Source organism: Thunnus albacares, chromosome 12 (genome assembly GCF_914725855.1).
Source record: "Thunnus albacares chromosome 12, fThuAlb1.1, whole genome shotgun sequence".
Classification (NCBI taxonomy): Eukaryota; Metazoa; Chordata; class Actinopteri; order Scombriformes; family Scombridae; genus Thunnus; species Thunnus albacares.
In genome coordinates this window covers 307262-327307 of record NC_058117.1, presented here as the reverse complement: position 1 = coordinate 327307, position 20046 = coordinate 307262, and the positions used below count along the sequence as shown (strand labels likewise).

General features: G+C 41.0%; 1 protein-coding gene across 1 annotated transcript in view; it reads right to left on the bottom strand.

Annotated features, from left to right (window-relative positions):
* Positions 1-19590, bottom strand: part of xkr4 (XK related 4) — a 37687-nt gene extending 18097 nt beyond the window's left edge. Inside the window, exon 1 of the mRNA XM_044368814.1 lies at positions 17387-19590. Within this exon, the coding sequence (XP_044224749.1) occupies positions 17387-18081 (695 nt within the window). The 5' untranslated portion in view covers positions 18082-19590. The remainder of the gene's footprint in view (positions 1-17386) is intronic.
* Between the last annotated feature and the right edge of the window lie 456 nt (positions 19591-20046).

Below are 20046 nucleotides of genomic sequence, written 5' to 3'. Positions count from 1 at the left end.
GTTAAGTTTCCACTTATCAAAGTAATCCTCCATACACACATTAAATTTCTACTACAAATCATATCTCAAATCTCTCTTCAGTGTTCAAAGTGTTACTAAATTTTGCCACTAGGGGGCAATGTTGGTACATGCAATAAGTGGTTATTTAATCTAAACATGAGTATTTTAGCTATATTTTATCATAGAGAATTCAGTTAGACCATTTTGACTGGCATTACTTTGTGACCAATAATACATAGGTTACAAGATGGTTATATACTTAATAAACATTGAATCAAACTTTTGCTTAAGAAACACAGAAACTCGAGCAGAGCCTTGCCTTAACTTATGATTGGCATCTTTTCTGAAGTCATCCCAGAGTGAAAAACAAAAGGGGGAGGATGAGTGTGTTGGTATGTGTGTGTGTGTGTCTGTGTAGGCATGGAGTTAAAAAGAGAAAGAGAATTTGGAATAAACAGGATTGTCCCAACTCATCAAAACAAACTGATGAGGTTAAATTGAGGTAAAACTCTTTTTTTTCTCAACGAAAAGTCTTTTAATCCAGTGTTTTCTGAGACTTGAGGAGTTGATGAAGAATGAAACTACTCTTTTAGTCTGAGTCATAAATCTCACTTGGGGAGCCTCTGGATATAGGATAGAAGGGGACTATCCTGGGAAGAGTCAGAACTGACATTCTAATGTTGAATAAGGACTCCCAGTCTACCTTTGAAGGAATTTCCAAACTTATATACATCCATATTCTTGAGGTTAGATGGTATCGTTGATTGAGCCCAGACCTTCTTTGGGCTTTCATAGAAATTAGGAAGAGATGGAGGGACACTGGTTCTCCTACAGGGGACAAATCCACAGTCTTTTCTCTGTGCAAAAATGTATTTAAAAGTTTACCTGAAGCTAATATGAAGCTTCAGCCATCCAAATGAGTCAAATCAAGTAGATGTCTTTCAACGATACAGTCTGTTTAGTGCCAGAGTCCCTCTCTTTGTTACTACACTTCAACCGCAGCTCAACGGGGAAACACCGTCCAAGGAAATACAAAGAGGGAATTTGATGCTAAAAAGATTGTAAATGTGGCAGATATCCTCTTGATATGACTAACTCAGACTGCTGAAGCCTCATATAAGCTTCAGATCAACTTTTGAATGCATTTTCACACAAAATGACTGTGGACACACTGTGGATTTTGGCCCCCATCCCTTACATTGAAAGCACATTTGCAGGGGATCTTTTAATAGTCAGTAGGAACTAGGAGGAATGATTACAGTGAAGACAACCTCTTTCATTGTTCATATGGACACCTGACTGTTGTTCTAATACAAACAATAAGTTGGGGCACCCTGGTGGCCTGGGGGTTAAGGCACTCACCAAGAACCACATCATCCCCAGTTTGAATCTGGCTAACGATCTTTGTTGCATGTCATTCCCATGTTGTCTCTCTATAGTCAGCTATCCAATAAAGGTTGGCAAGTAGAGTTCACCTGCACTCTCTAGTTAAGTTTCACCTCTGACCTGGCTGTGGTTGGGTGTGGTCCGAAGTGTGCTCTGTTGCACCTGTAATCACATCCAAAAATGATGTTACAGTGTACCGACACAAATTGGAGTATACTAGTGCTGCAACTAACAATTACAATTTTGGCTTCCAACGATTATGAAAACAAGATAATTGGTAATCCATTGAATTATTGTCATTTCATAGTGATGCTCTCGTTTTGTCTTGTGTTGCAAATGTAGCACAACCCTTTCCTTTACAGCGGTGCACTTTTGCCCCTCCCTAAACGCCTCCGACAGGCATTAAGCTCCTCTGTCCACAGAACCGGCTGTCTGTCAGCAGCAGCTGCTGACCAGTGGCTGACTAACCTGCCTTCACCAGGCTAACTGACAGCTGAAATTTACTAAACCAAAATAGTTTGCATGTCGGCTCCACAGGTGGAAATCAACTGTGTTTGTAGTTGTTGATTCAATGGTTTTATTTCCTCGCCCACTGTAGCGAGTGAATCTGTCTGCAGCTAAACCGGGGCTAACCGGGGCTTCCTCCGCAGGCTCCACTTCACTCAGCTGCCCGACAGACCAGCTGCTTCTTCCCACTTTAACCTGAATAACAAACCGGGGCTAGGTGCTCCGGTTGGATGCAAACGAAGAGCCAGGGCTAGCTGGGAGGCTAGCAGAGGCTAACTGGCTGTGCTTCCCTCCAGTCATGCCACGGCTAGCGCTCCGCTAGCCTCCCAGATAGGAAACCCCTTGGCTGACAGGATGTACCACTCTGTTTGAAGAAACTTTTTCTTTTTCTTCTTTTTGGTTTATAACAGCTGTTGGCAACCAGCGTATTAAGTGCATTACTGCCACCCTCTGCTTCAGACTGTGGACCAAAGATTAAATCCTACACATTAATCCTGTCTGTCTAATAAACTCAAAGAAAACTACTGCTCCAGCTCCGGAGCTCTGGAACTCCGGTCTTCTTAAGTTCTTCCTTCATATATTGCCTTTCTTTATCATTCGCACAATCTATGAATGCATGTGTAATAGTCTCCTCAGCCAGGTGGAAAAAAATATGTGCATATATCAGCATTGGCAATCAGCAAAAATGAGGGTCAAAAAGTAATCATGTTGAATAATTGTGATCTCAATATTGACCAAAATAATCATGATTATGATTTTTGCCATAACTGAGCAGCCCTACATAAAATGTCAGAAAATGGTGAAAACTGTCAATCACTGTTTACCAAAGCCCAAGATGATGTCCTAAAAATGTCTTGTTTTGTCCACAACCCAAAGATATTCTGTTTACTGTCATAAAGGACTAAAGAAACCAGAAAATATTCACATTTAAGAAGCTAGAATCAGAATTAGGACATTTTTTTCTTAAAAAATGACTCAAAAGATGGACCAATTAACGAAACAGTTTCATTAAATGATTAATTTAACTCTTTAAAAAAGGGTACACTTCTACCTTGCTGCAGCAAGGTGAGAAGTGGTCAGCAAAAACAAGATTTTCAGCTTGCTGTTAAATTGCTCTTTAGCTTACTATACTCAAGGACATTATTTCTTTTTGTTTTGTTGTTTCCTTTGTAAAGCATCTTTGAGTATCCTGAAAAGCACTATATAAGTTGGATGTATTATCATTATTATTATTATTATTATTATTATTATTATTTTTGTAACTCAGTTCAACTTATTTAACATAAACATACCTCACCTTTTTAAAGCTGTGTGTGGGACTTTTTGTCTCCCCCTTCTGGCAGCGAGAGTAATGGAGAAAGCTCGGCTGTGATTGCCTGAGTACAAAGATGTTACTAGGATGAGGTGAGGACATTTCTCTTCATTTGATAATATTAAAAGTAAAGTTAGACTTTTCTGTCAGCTTCCCGACTCATTTTAAAAAAGACGAGGAAAAAGAGAGAGAGCTGAGAGCACCAGCGAGCAAGAGAGAGAACAGCTGTGGTTGAGCAAACTAGAGAGTGAATGAGGAGAGGGAGCGGTGGTAGCAAGAAAGCCGGTGAATCAGATCAATAAAACATCACGTTCTGATTGTTTCACAGTGGTTACATTCTAGGGCACAAACATGCCAACACCCCCACACACCTCCGCTCAACCCTGGGGCGGTGCACCTCAATGTCTGATTTGGTCTGAATGCGGCCTGACAGGCATGCAGCACACTCTAATGGCCACTTTGAATGACAGGCTGGAGAGAGAGGGCTGGAAATAACTGATATGTTTTGATGGTCCACTGGCCCAAAAACATATTTTTTGACAGCCCACTGGCCTACCAAGATTTGTCCCAGTATGCCCGATGGCCAGTACATACTGAACGTAACCTACTGTTGCAGTTGTAAAATGGTGGATAAATAGTTTTGAGACTCATACAACCCTCATGATAGTTTCACTATTAGAATTTGATCCATTTGGTCCTATAAGATTTGGAAAGTCTAGAAGAGCTGCACAATTAACAGCCAAACGGCCAGGTTGGGAATGTTATACCCATGATGAGATTTAAAAACTCCATATACTGTGAAATACAGAGATTTATCTGGCAGTGATGGGCTTAATCAACATTGTGTGAACTCATTTGGCAAGGGCTTTAATGTAACGAATATTCATTTATATGTAAAAGTTCCACACTGTGGGTTTAAGTTACCAGCTGGGGGAAAATCAGAGGACTTGTCAAACTAGTTAAGTACTTACAAATCTTGCTCAAACAACACCTTTCTCTTTTATAAACTTCCAAAGTCAGCAAAGTGCATTTCAAAGAAAATATAAACTTTCTTTGTGAAGACACAAAAATGTATCCTCTGCTACATAATCTAAACAATAGTTGCACCATGCAGTTTCATCAGAACAGCTCAATTGCAAGATGGACTGTGCGCGCACGCGCACACACACACACACACACACACACACACACAACTTTGTGATCATAGAAAAGTCCAATATGTAATTTTGTCTCAATACCTGTACCTCAACTCTACCTCCATTTCTCCAGACCTAACGCAAGAGCTGAATGGAGTAAATTCCTTATTCCTTTTCAGTTTGTGGCCTACATTTTTATGTGTCTCTCTCTGTCAGTCTCCCTCATTCATTTCCATTCTTTCTCTCCCTCTATATCACCAACACATTGCAGTCATTTAGCAGCTGGCTAATGGGTCATGAAATGAAGTTCCATTGTCAAATAATTTGAAAATGAAATCTGGGCTGACGGCATTAAAGCTGCGGCTTGTTCATGGATAGGTGCACATCACACATCTCTCATCTCTGTGTTTATGTGTGTGTGTTGGTGCTGGTCTTTCGAAGTTCACAGAACACTGGCGCCTTCCCACATCTCTACTAAAAGAAGGAATTTCTGTATGCTAGTATGTATGTCTGTATGTGTGTATGTCCTTTGTGTATTTCGAGAACCATTAATTCGATCAACTGTACACTTGGCGGATCTATTGCTGGGGACCCAAGGGAGTGCAGGGAGTTGAATGTGAAGTTGTTTGGATGAGTGGTTCTCAAAAAGTAAATAAAAAATACCTCATAAACAACGTTGATTTGCTTCTTCTTCTGCCTGTGGAGTCAACGAGCGGAAATACAGACGACGCCACCGTGTCATTGCAACCCATATTGTGGTTGGAGGTGGGACTACATCCATAGTGTTAATGACTTGAAGTTTGAGAGACTTAAGCTCCACTATTGAACTGTGTACTGTGAACGAAACTTGGCATGTACGTTCAAGACTTACTCCAGGATGTCTCAGACATGTCTTGAACAGGACTGCAGCTCATCTAACCGAAAAGCATGGAATTTCTGTCTGTCTGTCTGTCCTTTGCATATCTCGAGAAACGTTACTTCAATCAACTTCACATTCAGCGGGTGTATTGCTGGGGACCCAAGGATGTGCAGTGTCAAATGTGGTGCCATTTGGACATGCGCCACACTTAATATTAATAAGCTTTGAATAAATAAGCAAACAGCGAGCTGCTCAGCTCTGTGTCTGAGTGCAGGGGGAGCTATTTGATATAAACACCATCACATCACAGCAGTGTGGAGCTTCTGGGCTCTGACTAGACTTCACACTTGGTGTTAGTACTGTTGAGGACCCAAGAAAGTGCAGTGTCGAGTGTGAAGTTGTTTGGACACATGACATGTTTAATAAACTTTGAATAAACAAGTGAACACGGAGCCGCTCAGTTCTCTGTCTGAGTGCAGCGAGGACTGTTCCAAAAAGGCACGTTTGAATGGGCACTGCACTGGTTCTTTTTAAGTCACAAATCACTGTATCCCTTCAAATGACACAGCAGGTTTTCTGTTTGTGTTGATGTCCACAACAACACTGAACACAGCAGCTGTGAGCGCAGTGCCAAAGCTTTGGGACTGTCCTGTAGGTCCTGTGGGTGGCCACTGCTTCAGCCCTGAATGGTTTAAACCAAGCCCCGCAACGGCGGGAGGGAGAGAAATATGGACTTAATAAGACACATACAGGCCACGGATGTATTACAGGCAGTAAAGTTACTGTTTACCATGAGCAGAGCGGTTTCCAGTATTGAAATGAATACAGCGCCCTTGCTACAGAAACAGATCAGACTTGTTAACCTGCCACACAGGAAAGTGTCCCAGTTCTGACTGCTATACTCACATCCATTGAAAAGAAAAGTCAAGTCATTCAGTCTGACATTCAGTCTGACATTCAGCCCTCTAGCGAGGCCATCACCGTCAGTACAGCCAGTGTCGCCATGGCAATGCTACTTTTGCACTTTGTACAGTACATAGTTCCCTGCCACACTAGGTTTCATTTTTATTAAGTGGTTACTGTAATTTTATCATGGATCACTGATGATCCAGACTGATTTTACTGCATGATAGGTCATTTATTATACATCGCCAGAGTTTGCTGTAAATCCACAATTGCTGCAACACCATGCCAGTTTGAGTACTGCTTCATGCACTGTCAGATTTTTAAAACAGAGAGTGAATGAAGGGATGAGGAGAGAGGAAACAGAAGCCAGGGGGAAAAGCAGGATGCAACAAAGGAGACAGAAAAAAATAAAAAAGTAAAGAAAGTGCAAAGTAAAGATTAAAAGAGGAAAAGAGACAAAATACATGCGGAAACAGTCAAAAAGTCTGGTGATGGAGAGATATAAATTCTGAGAAAGCAGAAAAACTGGTACAGTCTAACTTATAGTTAGATGAATTACTGGTGTGGTATCATTACTTTAAAGGCACAATCTGTTATCCGAATGTAAATTTAAGATTGTAAACAAGATTGAAACTTGCTATAAAATGATTGATAGATCTTCCAATACAGGGACTAACATTACACAATACTACACTGTATACTTTCAACAGCGGCGCAGCACTTTTGCTAAATGATAAACGGTGCTCCTGAAATTTCACATTGTGCATAATAATCACAATGAACGCAAACCATGTGCACCGTTTCAAGTAGCTGACAGGAACTTGTGGTGAGAGATTAGGAACACTGCCTCACTAATTATTGTATTTCCAGGTGAAGACTCACCTGAGGAACAGGCGTCAGGGAGACCATCTGGCTGCCTGTATGCATCTGAGCAGCAATGGGCCCCCACCGGTGAAATCCCCTACAAGAGAGCTACAGAGCCCAGAAAAATCTAATGCTCCAAGACAGGATGTAGCCTATGCCACTGAGTATGCTTTGTGTTGTTGTAGTGTAGTGGTGTTATGAGACAATTATTATGTTCTATGTTTTGTTATCTAATATTTATTTATATTATCTATTTATATCTATGTTCATTTTCTGTGTTGAGGCATTTCATTCTATGACATTTATTATAATGACAGCTATCTGGGCCTCCGGAGCTCTTCTGGTATCAAAAGCTCCTGTACTGTAAATGATCATGCACATGACTATGAACATGAATCTGCAATATTCCAAGGTAGTTATAAATTATTCTACTGGTATTCTTTACCTACAATTGAAACTTTTGACTTATGTGTAATTTGGGTTTGCGTTTAAACTATTTTTTAACATACAGGCTGATTGGTTCTTTTATCCATCCTTCACAGTTTCGCAGCGCAATAAAATTAACTGAGGGTCAACCCAGCCTCTAACTTACCACTAGAGCCCTGCCCTAGAACTTACAAAATCATTTCAACAGTTTACCTGTGCCATGACTTAAATACATTGAAAATGCATTAACTTCTGTACAATTTAATGTTTAATTAACTTCATAAAATCTCTCTGGATGGGTTGAAAATATAATGAGTTGCTGGATAATGACATTCAATTCAAATGAGTGATAGAGCACCATTCCACAGATTGGTAAAGTGACCTATTGAACGGGTTAAAAATATTAATAGTCATCCAGAAGATGTCACAGCGCTTCACATTGGTTTTTCCAGCAGAGCTGTAGAGAAGAGTAATTGCGCTTCATTTAACTGATTCACACACTGAGTGACCTTAATTTGGCTTCTGATAAACACATCTTGTGCCATGGGAAAAATAAATCATCTCTTTACACAAGTTTAGTCCAACTTCATTAGTCAGGCAGCACTACAGCAGCCACATGTCACCTCCTTTGTAGAAACAGGCCTGTTTGTCTTCTCTCTCCCATCTGCTGGACAGCTGCTGGTGGACTGACTCTCTGTGACGTGATTTAAAGGTACTGCCAAAGTCAGACTCAAACTATACACTACAATGCAAGTTCAATCAATTGCCCAGAATAAATAATCAGGTTAATTAATTTGATTGCATTTTCAAGCGACTGGAAAAAAAAAATTCAGTGAGTTTATTGCATGATAATTTACTACAATGATCAAGTCAGTGTTTGTTAGCATTACCATGATCATGAGTACGAGAGAGCAGGGTCAGCAATACCACAGATCAGATGTATTACGTGAGCATGTAGGACTCCAGCAAGAACACTAATTCTCCATGAACACAGTACACACTACACGAACATAATGGTTCCTACTTGTCACTTAGGCCCTCGAATCAAACATCATTTCCAAAATCATTCATCTGCTTTCTCACTTGTTTGTTCCATTTGCCTTTCATCTAAACTTAGCACAAAAAGTAAGGAAATTTGTGTTTGGTAGATTATTTCTTTGTTGTAACAATGCTTCTTGGCAATAAATCTTATACCATTGGGAAGCCTTTTTATTTCCCTTTTAAATGGTGCCACATTTGTAAAGAACATGAATTTGTGGGATGAGCAGCAGAGCTGAGTATGTGGGTTGTGCCCATGAAAAATTTGCCAAATCTTCTCTGCCGATTCCAAACAGCCAACGTGGTTGCATTGGTCACTCTGGCACGAACAGCACGCCCAAGCTGATCCCCCTCAATGGGGTTGAGGTCAGGACTGCTGGCAGGCCGTTCCATCCTCTCCACTCCCAAATTCTGGAGGTAGTGTCTGATAAACCCCGCTCTGTGGGGGCGAGCATTGTCATTCTGGAGGATAGAATTCGGTCCCAGACTGTGGAGATATGGGATTGCCACTGGTTGCAGAATCTTATATCTCTCTGCATTGAGATTGACTCCAATGATGACAAGCCTCATTTTTCCAATCAGGGAGATGCCATCTCACACCATCACACTGCCTCCAACAAAAGATGTTACTCTATCGGTTCAGCAATCAGCATAGTGTTCTCCACATCTTCTCCACACTTTGACCCTACGATCCAACTGCCGTAGGCAGAATCTGGACTCATCACTGAACATAACGTTCCTCCATATATGCATGTGTTGCCGACACCAGCGCAAACAGGCCTGACGGTGAAGGGCAGTCATGGCCGGCCTCCTGGCAGCCCTATGAGACTGGAGATTGGCTGCGTGTAGTCTGTTCAGGATTGTCTGGTGAGTGCTGACAGGGTGAGGAAACGGTCTTCTTGGGGTGTCGTCTTCTTGGGACGCCCACTTCGTGGCCTGTCTCTGACACCCTCCATTATATGGAACTTGGCCCTCACTTTGGAGATGGCACTAGGGCTCACTCCAAATAATGCCGCAACTTGGTTTTGTGGAACACCAGCTTGAAGTGGCCCTATCGCACAGGTCCTATCCAGATCAGTCAAATGTGGCATGCCGATTCTTGGAGCAGACACCTACTGACCACTATAGCAGGGCCCATGCTCACAATCAGGCACCTGATTGGCAGCACCTGTGGGTACCAGAAGCTCAAAACAAGACTCAATAGCAACAGCAAAATATGCTGTTTGGCATTGGCAGAGAAGAATTGACAAATTTTTCATGGGCGCAACCCACATACTCAGCTCTACTGCTCATCCCACAAATGCATATTCCTTACAAATGTAGCACCATTTAAAAGGGAAATAAACAGGCCTTCCAACTGTAGAAGATTTATTGCCAAAAAGCATTGTTACAACAAAGAAATATCTACCAAACACAAATTTCCTTACTTTTTGTGCTAAGTTTAGTACAAAGCCAAAAGTTTATTTATTTATTGTTTATGTTGTTGTTTTGGGTTATTGTCTGGTCCTGCTGCTTCCCCCGTTAGTACTGTCCTGTGTCATACATGTTTTTTTGTTAATCATTGTTGTTTTTTTGTTTATGATCTTGCTCAAAAAAAGAAGAAGATTAATGGTCCAAAAAAGTAATAAAACATTTATAATTTTTTAGTGTATCATTTCATTTAGGTTTTTATTTAAGAGCATATGAATGCTATAGGTACCATGCTTTAATTCCCACTAGATTTAAATTGTGTCATCCTCTTTTTCTTTTATTACCTCATCCTTCTTATTATTCCTTCCTTTTAGGCTATTATCTAACGTGTCACTGTGATAATTCCTCCTGGTTTTTATGCAGTTTCTCAAAAACTATAAATGCAAAAGACATCAACCATGGTACATGTGGATGTACTATGTGGATGCCCTCGGCCTATTAAAATATGGCACCTATAGCGCCAACATGTGGCTAATTATAGACGATTCTGTGTACATTTTGATGCTCAATCTATGGTGCACTTTGACTTTTGCCTTTGCCTTAGGCCTGCGACACACCCACAGCGGTGCATGAATTGTCCACCCCAGCTCAATGACACCAGAAGTGCTACGCTGTAGTGCAGCGCTATGTAACTATGTTTTTATAAAGTCCTGCCCTCACACCCTGTGCGCTGTGATTGGCTGGGGGCTACATAACCACTGCCCAAAGGTTGACACCAAGAAACGTCAGAACACAGCGAAATAAGAAAATACTGGCAGAGAGAAGGGTCTCTGCAGATAAATACACTGCCACACACTTCTAGTGGTTCATAAGTGATGATTGAGAGGGATTATTTTTGTATAAGTTTATACAATGTTATTAGGAAAATCCTACTCATTCTGCCTTTAAATCCAGCAGCAATGTTGGTGTGGTTAGTGTAAACATGGCAGATTTGCATGTCTGCTTCATTTTACAAACACACTCATCAAAACACATTCAACTTTCTACTTGCCGTTGAATGTGCATTAATGTGTATATATGCTTGTCTCTGAATGTGCATTAGTGTTCAAGAATATGAGTGCATTTTATTTATTTATCTTTTTTTAAAGCTTACTGGATTACTGGATCTTGATTAATGGATTTTTACATTCATAAAATTGAAGTCCCTATTGTATAAGATTTCAAAATGCCACACTTTGGTACCCTCTGGTCTTTGTAGAAAAAATGCTATGTCTGACTGCAATGCTACCTAGCTCCATTCCCAACAGATCTGACTGCAACTGTGTGTGTGCATGTCTATGTATGTGCATGGTTAGCAGGAAGAGAAAGGAGGTGTAAGCACCAAAGAACAAAAGATCTCAGCGATCATGAGGAGAGGTGGCGCTTGCTTTTATTTACACAGAGACATGGCATGCTAACATCCTAATTTGCCAGCCACGGTCTGATTTCAACAAATAAAATGCAACCCACGGTCTCACACACAATGGCGAGCTAACACAAAGCAGTCCAAGCAGTTGGACAGACATAAATCAGTTTAGTATGATAAACACAACCAAACAAGCAGCAAGCAACAATACTTAATGGTATTATCAGCAGCAACAACCGGACTCTCAGTCCGTTAACATCTAAACAAAGCAACAGCAATAAAGTTGAAAATAACACACTTTCATTTCCTATCTCTGCTGTCATGAGGTGACTGTTGCATGTTATTGCAGCCCCGAGCCAGTAGAGGGCTCTGGTACCATTTGCCATTGAGAGGGATAGAGAGAGTAGAGTCTTACGCAGAGTGTTATGGTAGCAGCCAAGAGAAGTTGTACCCCCATGTTGGTCATGTTGTAAGGTGGTTACGGCGATTCCTACATTAAAGCCAGCTCAAGTGAAGATAAGTGTCGTATCTGATGACATGTATCCTAAGATATCTGCCCACCCATATTCACCGCCTTCTGCAGGAAAGGTGGAAGAGCGCTGGGTTGCACAGCACTCTTTTTTGGATCCAGTGATGTGTTTGGTTGAACACAGAGAAATCTCCACTCGTCCAGCGAGGTTGCGATTGTACTGCCTAGTTACAGTCATGTACGTGCGGGAGTTACTTCCTTACATAAGCTGGTGAGCAGCTGGGAAACGTTAGACAGCGAGTGGAGTGTTTATACTTTGAGTGATGTCACGGCCCGAAGGGGAAATTCCCCCGTACGTTTCTGGCAGGTCTCATCCAATGGAAGCCAAGAGTTTGGCTCTGCCTGATTTCACACCTAGGTGTGAGATGAGCAAAGCATGATGGGAGTTGAAGTAGATTTGGAGTCCTTTTGTTTGACTTGGTGCCTTTCATTGTTACCAGGCTTCATGAATGCGTGCAGGCCTGCCTTTGTCTCATGCACATGGCATTTGAGGCCCAACACACTGGTATATTTATTTTGATGAAATGATAAGTTTGTCCAAGTAGTTTCCCATAATAATAATTAAAAAAAAAAAACTTGAAATAAAATAAAATGGTTTACACAAAAATTGGGTCTATAGCAAACATCACATATAGATCCCATTCTGTCTACTTCATGCATCATACACATCCAATGCCCAGACCACATGGTCCAAGAAGACACTATATGCAACACTGCAGTAATAAACATAACTTGTTAAATAAAACATTACATTGTAAACAGGGAACTTTGTCTCATCTCCCAAATTCTACAAATATGATTTGTCACAAAAATGGCTCTATTCCTCAAACACAACTCAAGTCTTTTTTATCATCCAACCAGAAGGAGACAGCAAATAAGGACATTTTACCTTGAAGAATTTGCCGTAAATCATCATATAAAGAACAATTAAAATTGAAATGGACTTCAGTTATTTATTTTTTTGATTAATCATTTATTCACTAAAATGTCAAAAAAAATACCAAATACAACTTCCCACAGTAAAAGTGATCTTAAAATGTTGTTGTGTCCAACCAACAGTCCAAAACCCAAATATATTTAGTTTGCTATGGTATAAAACAGAGAGAGGCAGCAAATCATCACTTTAGAGAAGCCATAACCAGTTTTAAATGTCTTAAATGGTTATTTGGTCATCAATAATTGTTTTTTTTTTTAATTTTCTGTTGACTAATTGATCAATAGATAGCCTTTCTTATATATAAGGAAGAATTTGAGTGTCACAAATATCACACTATAACCTGTTTTGAAGATTAAAAGTACATTAATCATAGAATATTTCACCTCAATACTTCAGAGATGTCCACGAAATGCCCAACTGAAGATCTTCCTACTAGGGATGTGCAGAGAGCCCAGTATTTGTATTTTTATATGTATTTGTTGAGGCAGTAAAATTATTTGTATTTGAATAAAAGTGGAAAGGGGCTTAAAAATCCTGTTTTTGTTTTTATTACACTTTGAGAAAATTAAAGTGTTACAATAAGGGTTCATGAATAAACTACCTTAAGAAGGAGGTCCCCACACCATCTGGAACTGGAGTCTCCCAGATCATAGACGACTGCGCTGACTACTGAGCTAAAATTTTACCCATCACCTCATTGCAGACAGACCTCTACCTATTTATACACCCATAACACAGAGACAGTACAGCATGTAACGTGTAGGGAAGAACTTCAAAGGTGATTATTGCTTTGCACTTTTCATTTATTGCCTATTTTTTACAACTTAACTTTGTGGAAAGGAGAAGGGGAACAACAGGTTATGGAGAGTCCCTTGAGAACATTTGCATGTGCCAGTAGCTCGGCTTTATCTCTGGGGAACATCCCCAACTCCGGGAGTGATGTCCAAATTAGGAAATGTGCGTCATGTAGCAGGTGGATGTAACTCCCCTCATTGAGACCTGCTGATAGACGTAACAGCGGAGCAGGGGAGAGAGACTGAGATAGTGATGTATCCAATCTGCGCACTGGTATTTGACGGGTTCTTTTTTCTTCCCAAAAACAAATAATTTTTAAAATATTTGTATGAAACAAACTACTTTCTACTGAGCTGCAGACACGTTCACAAGTCTGTTCCAATCTCTGAGGTTTGAAGGTTACCATCCCAAATCACCATCTCATACCACCACAAACCAGTTGAAACTCAAGAATCTCCCCAAAACAAACAAATAGTTCTGTAATGAACTGTCTTACATATGTTCAAAGATATTGCAAATGCCAGAAGCCTGTTCTGAGATCTGTTTATTCCAGGTCAGCATCTCAGAGATGGTGGAGTCCATCTCAGTATGAATTGGTTACAGACAGAGCAGTAACAGTACTACTACTACTACTTCAAAGCAAACTTGAAGCCCATGTGCACCCAAGGACAGGTCAAGCAGACGGTAATGCTTTGGCTGCAGCCAGAGCTATAGCTACACCCTGAGGTCATATGCTCTTGTTTGTTGGGGATTTGAGGTTTTAGCAATCCTTTATGGTGTGTAACTTTCAATTTTGGCGAGCAAATATTTTGCTGGGATAATAATCAGTGACTGAAAGTTAGGCCTCCCACGTCACTACGTAGTTGAATTTAATCAGATTAATACTACCTCACTCTCAGGAGGCTTTTATGTGGTTTAAAGACAATTTTCACCTACATCAAATATATAATAATAATAAAACAAATTACTAGTCTCTTCTTATGTCCTTATCTCACCCCAGTTTATTCTGGAGCTTTTGATCATATTACAATACATGTTGTAGATGTTCAAAATTACATTTTCTGAGCATGTTAAGAACTTCTGAGTCCTTTAGTCCTTCAACTCTTAAGCCAACATGGAAGAGAAGTCCTTAAAGTACTGTGAAAAAATTAAAATGTGAACATCTACATCTCTATGATAACTGGACAACTACTCACGAAGATCATGTGATGTGATTCAAAGGACAGCAACTAAATTGACCTGCTCATGAGACTTTTGATGATGATGATGGTGATGAGATTTTTAGGACAAAAAAATAATCTACAGATTAATTGATGATGAAAATAATCATTAGTTGCAGGCCAATTCTACTCCAGTCCATTAGAGAGGGAAGTATTGTCACAGCTGTAATTACAGTCCTGGTCACTTTTCAGATTAACATATTCATGGGGAGAAAAAAAAACTACTACAGAATATGATGCACTGTTATAGATTAAACCACCCAATAGTACATACGATTTGCTCACTGGACCAGCTGAAACAGTAAAATAGGGGAGAATGGGGTAACATGAGCCACTTTTAACATTTGATGATTTTACTTCAAAAAAAGTGTATTTATTTCAAATAATAGTTAATATATATACCTCAGGTTGTTGTGTACCCATGGAAATTTAAACAAGTTATCTAATTATAATGGTTTTAGAACAATGATCCATCAAAAGAGTTAGTCCTATGGCATAACTTACCCCAAGGTAGGGGTAAAATGAGCATGGAGATGGGGTAAATTGAGTGTTCTAGGGGTAATTAATGCTACCATTAAATACTGATATAAAAATGACACAAAATCAAATAATTTTGAGATAATTTTAACTTTATTAATGCCATCAATTTAACAAAGGCAAAAACTCGTACTTTTAAGTAAAATAATGTTTGTAATGTATGTTTGTGCCCTGTTGTTCAACATGTTACCTAATCATTTTCAGTAAAGATTTACCTTTGTGTCTTAGCTACAGAAAGAACGTGTGTGTAAATGTGCTTTTGTATATACAGACAGGTGACAAATTAAAAGAAAAACTGGTACAGGTCTGAATGCTTGACCCCCGCAGTGAGGGGATCTGGTGGCTCTGTTATGCTGTGGGGGGCATTTTGCTGGAATGTTTTGGGTCCACTTGTCCCTTTAGAGGGAAGGGTCACTGCAAATCAATACAAAGTTGTTTTGAGTGATCACCTTTATCCTATGATGAAACATTTCTATCCTGACGGGAGTGGTCTCTTCCAGGATGACAGTGCCCCCATTCATAGGGCACGAGGGGTCACTGAATGGTTTGATGGGTATGAAAATGATGTGAATCATATACTATGGCCTTCACGGTCACCAGATCTCAAACCAACTGAAACCTACGGGAGATTTTGGACTGAGGTGTTAGACAGCGCTCTCCACCACCATCATCAAAACTAGGGAATATCTTTTTGAAGAATGGTGTTCATCCGTCCAGAAGAGTTCAAGAGACTTGTAGAATCAATGCTTAGTTGTATTAAAGCTGTTCTGGTGGCACATGGTGGCCCAATACCTTACTAAGACACTTAATGTTGGCTTTTCCTTTAATTTGTCACCCGTCTGTATATACAGCATGTTTGTGTGTGGCTTATACTTAACATGAGTCAACAATTAGGTTTTTAACAGTGACAAAACATTAACATGAACAGTGTCTCTAGTCTCAAGAATATGAGAAAATAATTTGTTGGGGTAAATTGAGCCAATGACTCAACTTGCCCCAACATCATTTGCATATTTTACCCCACAACCTCCATTTTGACAAAACTGTTTCACTTGGCATGACAATTTTTTTTGCTCTGTTTTGCTCACCACTCTCTCCATGTGCTTTAGTTCAAGATTGATTGAGTAACACACTATATAATAAACTATACTTTCTTAATTTGTGGTCACATGTTTACTTTTGTTTATGGCTACCTAGATGAAGGGGGTGGTTCATTTTACCCAATGTCCTGATTTACCCTGTTCTCCCCTATTGCTTACACATGAATGCTTTAACAACCCAATAATATCATATAACCATATAACACTTGCATGGGACATTTTCTGCGTAAAAAGTACTTTGAATTTTGATATTTTAAGTACATTTTGCTGATACTTCATTAGACATGCTGATACTTACGTAAGATTTTACTTGTATTTGAGTATTTTTACATTGTGACATTACTACTTGCACTTAAGAAAAGAATCTGGATTCTTCTATCATTGGTTACTGTAAGTGCAACCCAGGACTATATGCCTACAGCTTTCATTTTTGTCTCAGTACACTGTCGGCTGCATATTTTGTTTCTGTACAGATTTTTAAAATAATGGTGCCAGAGTTGTGCTCAGACCACCACCGTGTAGTTAATATTTTGGTTTAATGTCCATTTTATGACCCACCCAGAAGCTGTTTGGCCAACCATGGAGGCTCTCTCCAGTGGAGAAAATATCCTCAATACCAGCAGCACTGCTTTACATTACGTGTGACTCCCTGTGTTCATAATACAAGATAAAAGTATCATTCCTGTTTAGCTTGCTTTATCTGAGAGAGTGACCCGAATGCCTTCCACAGTATCATGTGTGTTGGCCCTGTAGTAGGGAGCAGGCTAAAGATGGCAGCTGGTAGCCATACTGTAGGAGCTGGCATCATTTAAAGGCCATCGTCGTGCCAAGAGTGCTGTCAGAGCATCCCTCTGGTCATTCATTCATTTATTCCACACACACACAAGCATACACATAAATAAACACATGCACACATGCATGCGCGCGCGCGCACACACACACACACACACACACACACACACACACACACACACACACATACACCATCATTGTTACCCATCCCAAGGCCTGCATCCTACCTCCATATCTGGCCCAACTGGAGGATGTGGATGAGGGACTGGCCGAACCAGACGCAGAAGGAGTAGTAGACTGATCGTTTCCTGCTCCTGCTGCCCGCCGCGGTGCTCGCGGTGCTGTTGGTCGTGGTGTTCTTACTGGCGGTCGACGCCTGTCTCTGCGGCGTGGCAGGGTGGTGTTGAGCGGTAACATCACCGTGTGAGGCCGAGCCGCTCAATAGCTTGTTCCCGTCCATGTGGGAGCAATCAGCGGCGGATTCCGCACCGTCCTCTGTGCTGAAGTCGTGGACGAACCATCTGAAGCTAAAGAGCTGGACCGAGAAGGAGCCGAGCACAACGAAGAAGAGCGTCAGGCCGAACCACCAGTAGTCGCGGCGGAGGTAGTAATCGACCGACAGCCACACGTCAGTGCCCACATCGGCCAAATACACGGCCACTGCGGCTACGATCCACAGGCAGTCCCACACCGTGTATTTCTGCTGCTCTCTGCCCAGGCGAAGGCACGTCGAGTTGGAGCCTCTCCCGCCGCAGCAACGCGACTCCCCGTTAGCGAAGTCCCCGTCCCCGGTACCCGCAGAGTCGGGCTGGCCGCCCGGATGGAGCCCTTGCACCGAACCGGAGTGCTCCGAGTTTTGCAGGGGGGTGAAGGCCACGTCGCTCTTCTTCATCTTCAGAACCCCGTCCGATTTAGCCGCCATTATTAGAAGCTTGTAATATTACTCTATTATTTCCTCTACGTTCCTCCCCTCCTCTTCTCCTCTACCCTTCCTCTCACTGTCGACACCCTTCTGCGTGTCTCTCCTCCTCCTCCTTTCTGGGCAGGACTAGCTCCTCTACACTGCCGGCTGGTCATAATACAGAACGGAGACAAAAAGACAGAAGGCAGAACGTAGCCCTGTGCTTGTTCCGGTGTTTGGGTCCATATCACGTCTTGACTGACTTCTCGTTGGATTGACGATCCGCTCACATCCAGCCGACAGGAGGGCTTTTCCGCTTTGTTTCCTCCACTTGCAGACAGCCTACCTGAACGGTTTCTGATTCTGCGGTTTGTCACTCTTTTCCCTGGATGAATGCTGGTGCTGACGCTGGGGATGGGAATGGCCACGGGAGCGAAGGACAAGGAGGAGGGCTGCAGCCATTCGCTTCTTCCATGGCACAGACTAAAACCTATGACATCATCCTCCAACCCCCCCCCCCCCCCCCCCCCCTTCCCCCCTATATCTCTCTTTATCTCTCTCTCTCTCTGTCGCTGACTCTCTCCCTCTCTCTGCCTGTCTCTCGGTTGTTTGCATACCTTTTGAGCTCTGTTAAAGCACAAAGTCAAGACTGCTCTATCGAGGGCAAACAAATCTGCCCCTCAGTCTATCTGTCAGCATGCACCCTGTCATGTGAATCAGGATATAAATAACCTAAGGTGAAGCAGCAGCAAGTCCAGCAGGCTCCAGCCTGATTTTCAGCACCATGGACAGATCCAGCTGTTACTGTACTCTAGCGTTTAAGCAGTTCTCAAAACCACGGATGTATTAAGGAGAACTCAAAGTAAAGAAAAAAAAAACTCAGCTCAAAGCATTACATCACCACGTTGTTTTATGCTGTGCAGCACAACACTTCATTTGTCCTGCAGAAGGTTGTCCCTCATTCAAAACCTTCCCCAAACTGTTGCCACAGAGTTAGAAGAACACTACTAAAGTTTCTTAATGCTCTGGAACAAGAGGCCAAAGCAGGAAAAAACAGACCAAAAGCATGTGGACAGGGCTGATCTGAACAGGGCAAAAAGACAGAAAACTGATGTTTCCATCATAAGGTTCACTGTGCTTACTGTCTTTTCTATTCACTTATGTACTTCATCAGGAAATGAAAAACAAACACTCTGCTCTTAGTCTGCTGGCCAGGTTACTGATTATGTGGGAGCCTTGATAAAAAACTATTTGGAAATCCAGTGAACTTTGTTTTAGTACCACAGAGTCACTCATTCTAAATATTTGTTATAATAGACCTTTTTCACAGCAGACATTTTAACTGGTGGAACTGAAAAGATTAATGATGGCTCAATTCCTTTCAAGTGTCCAAGGAAGCCATACTGGTGAGCCAAGAACATAAACATCAAATACAAAGAAAGAATATGAAGGACTGAAACTGCCAAAATCAAAAATAAATAAATAAATACATGGCTCAATAAATAAATAAATGAAACAATAAAGAAAGAAATGTAGAAATAAAATGCCCAATTATCAAATAAATGTGCAGGTTAATTTGAAAATAAATAAATATTCAAGGAAATATGAAAATAAACACAATTAAAACTGTTCCTTAGATGAATATCATCCTCACAGTCTGCACAGCAAGCAGAAACAGCGTGATGGTGCCCGTATTGGTGTGTTGATGGGAACATCAGCTTGTTTGATAGTTTCAGGAAGAAGCATCCAGGGGTTATGCTGTGCCTGCTGGATATTAGTGTAATCCTTCACATTTTTCTATTTTAAAATAAAGTTTTATTCTATACAATTGTGATATGGTGTTTTTTCCTTCATATTATACATTATATGTACTTAAGTGTTGAATGTGACATACATAACTTATGTGTACGGTTTTGTGTAAACATGGTTGCAGAGAACGTTAACATAAATTATTTGGAACAGTTTACTGAAAATTATCCAATGCTG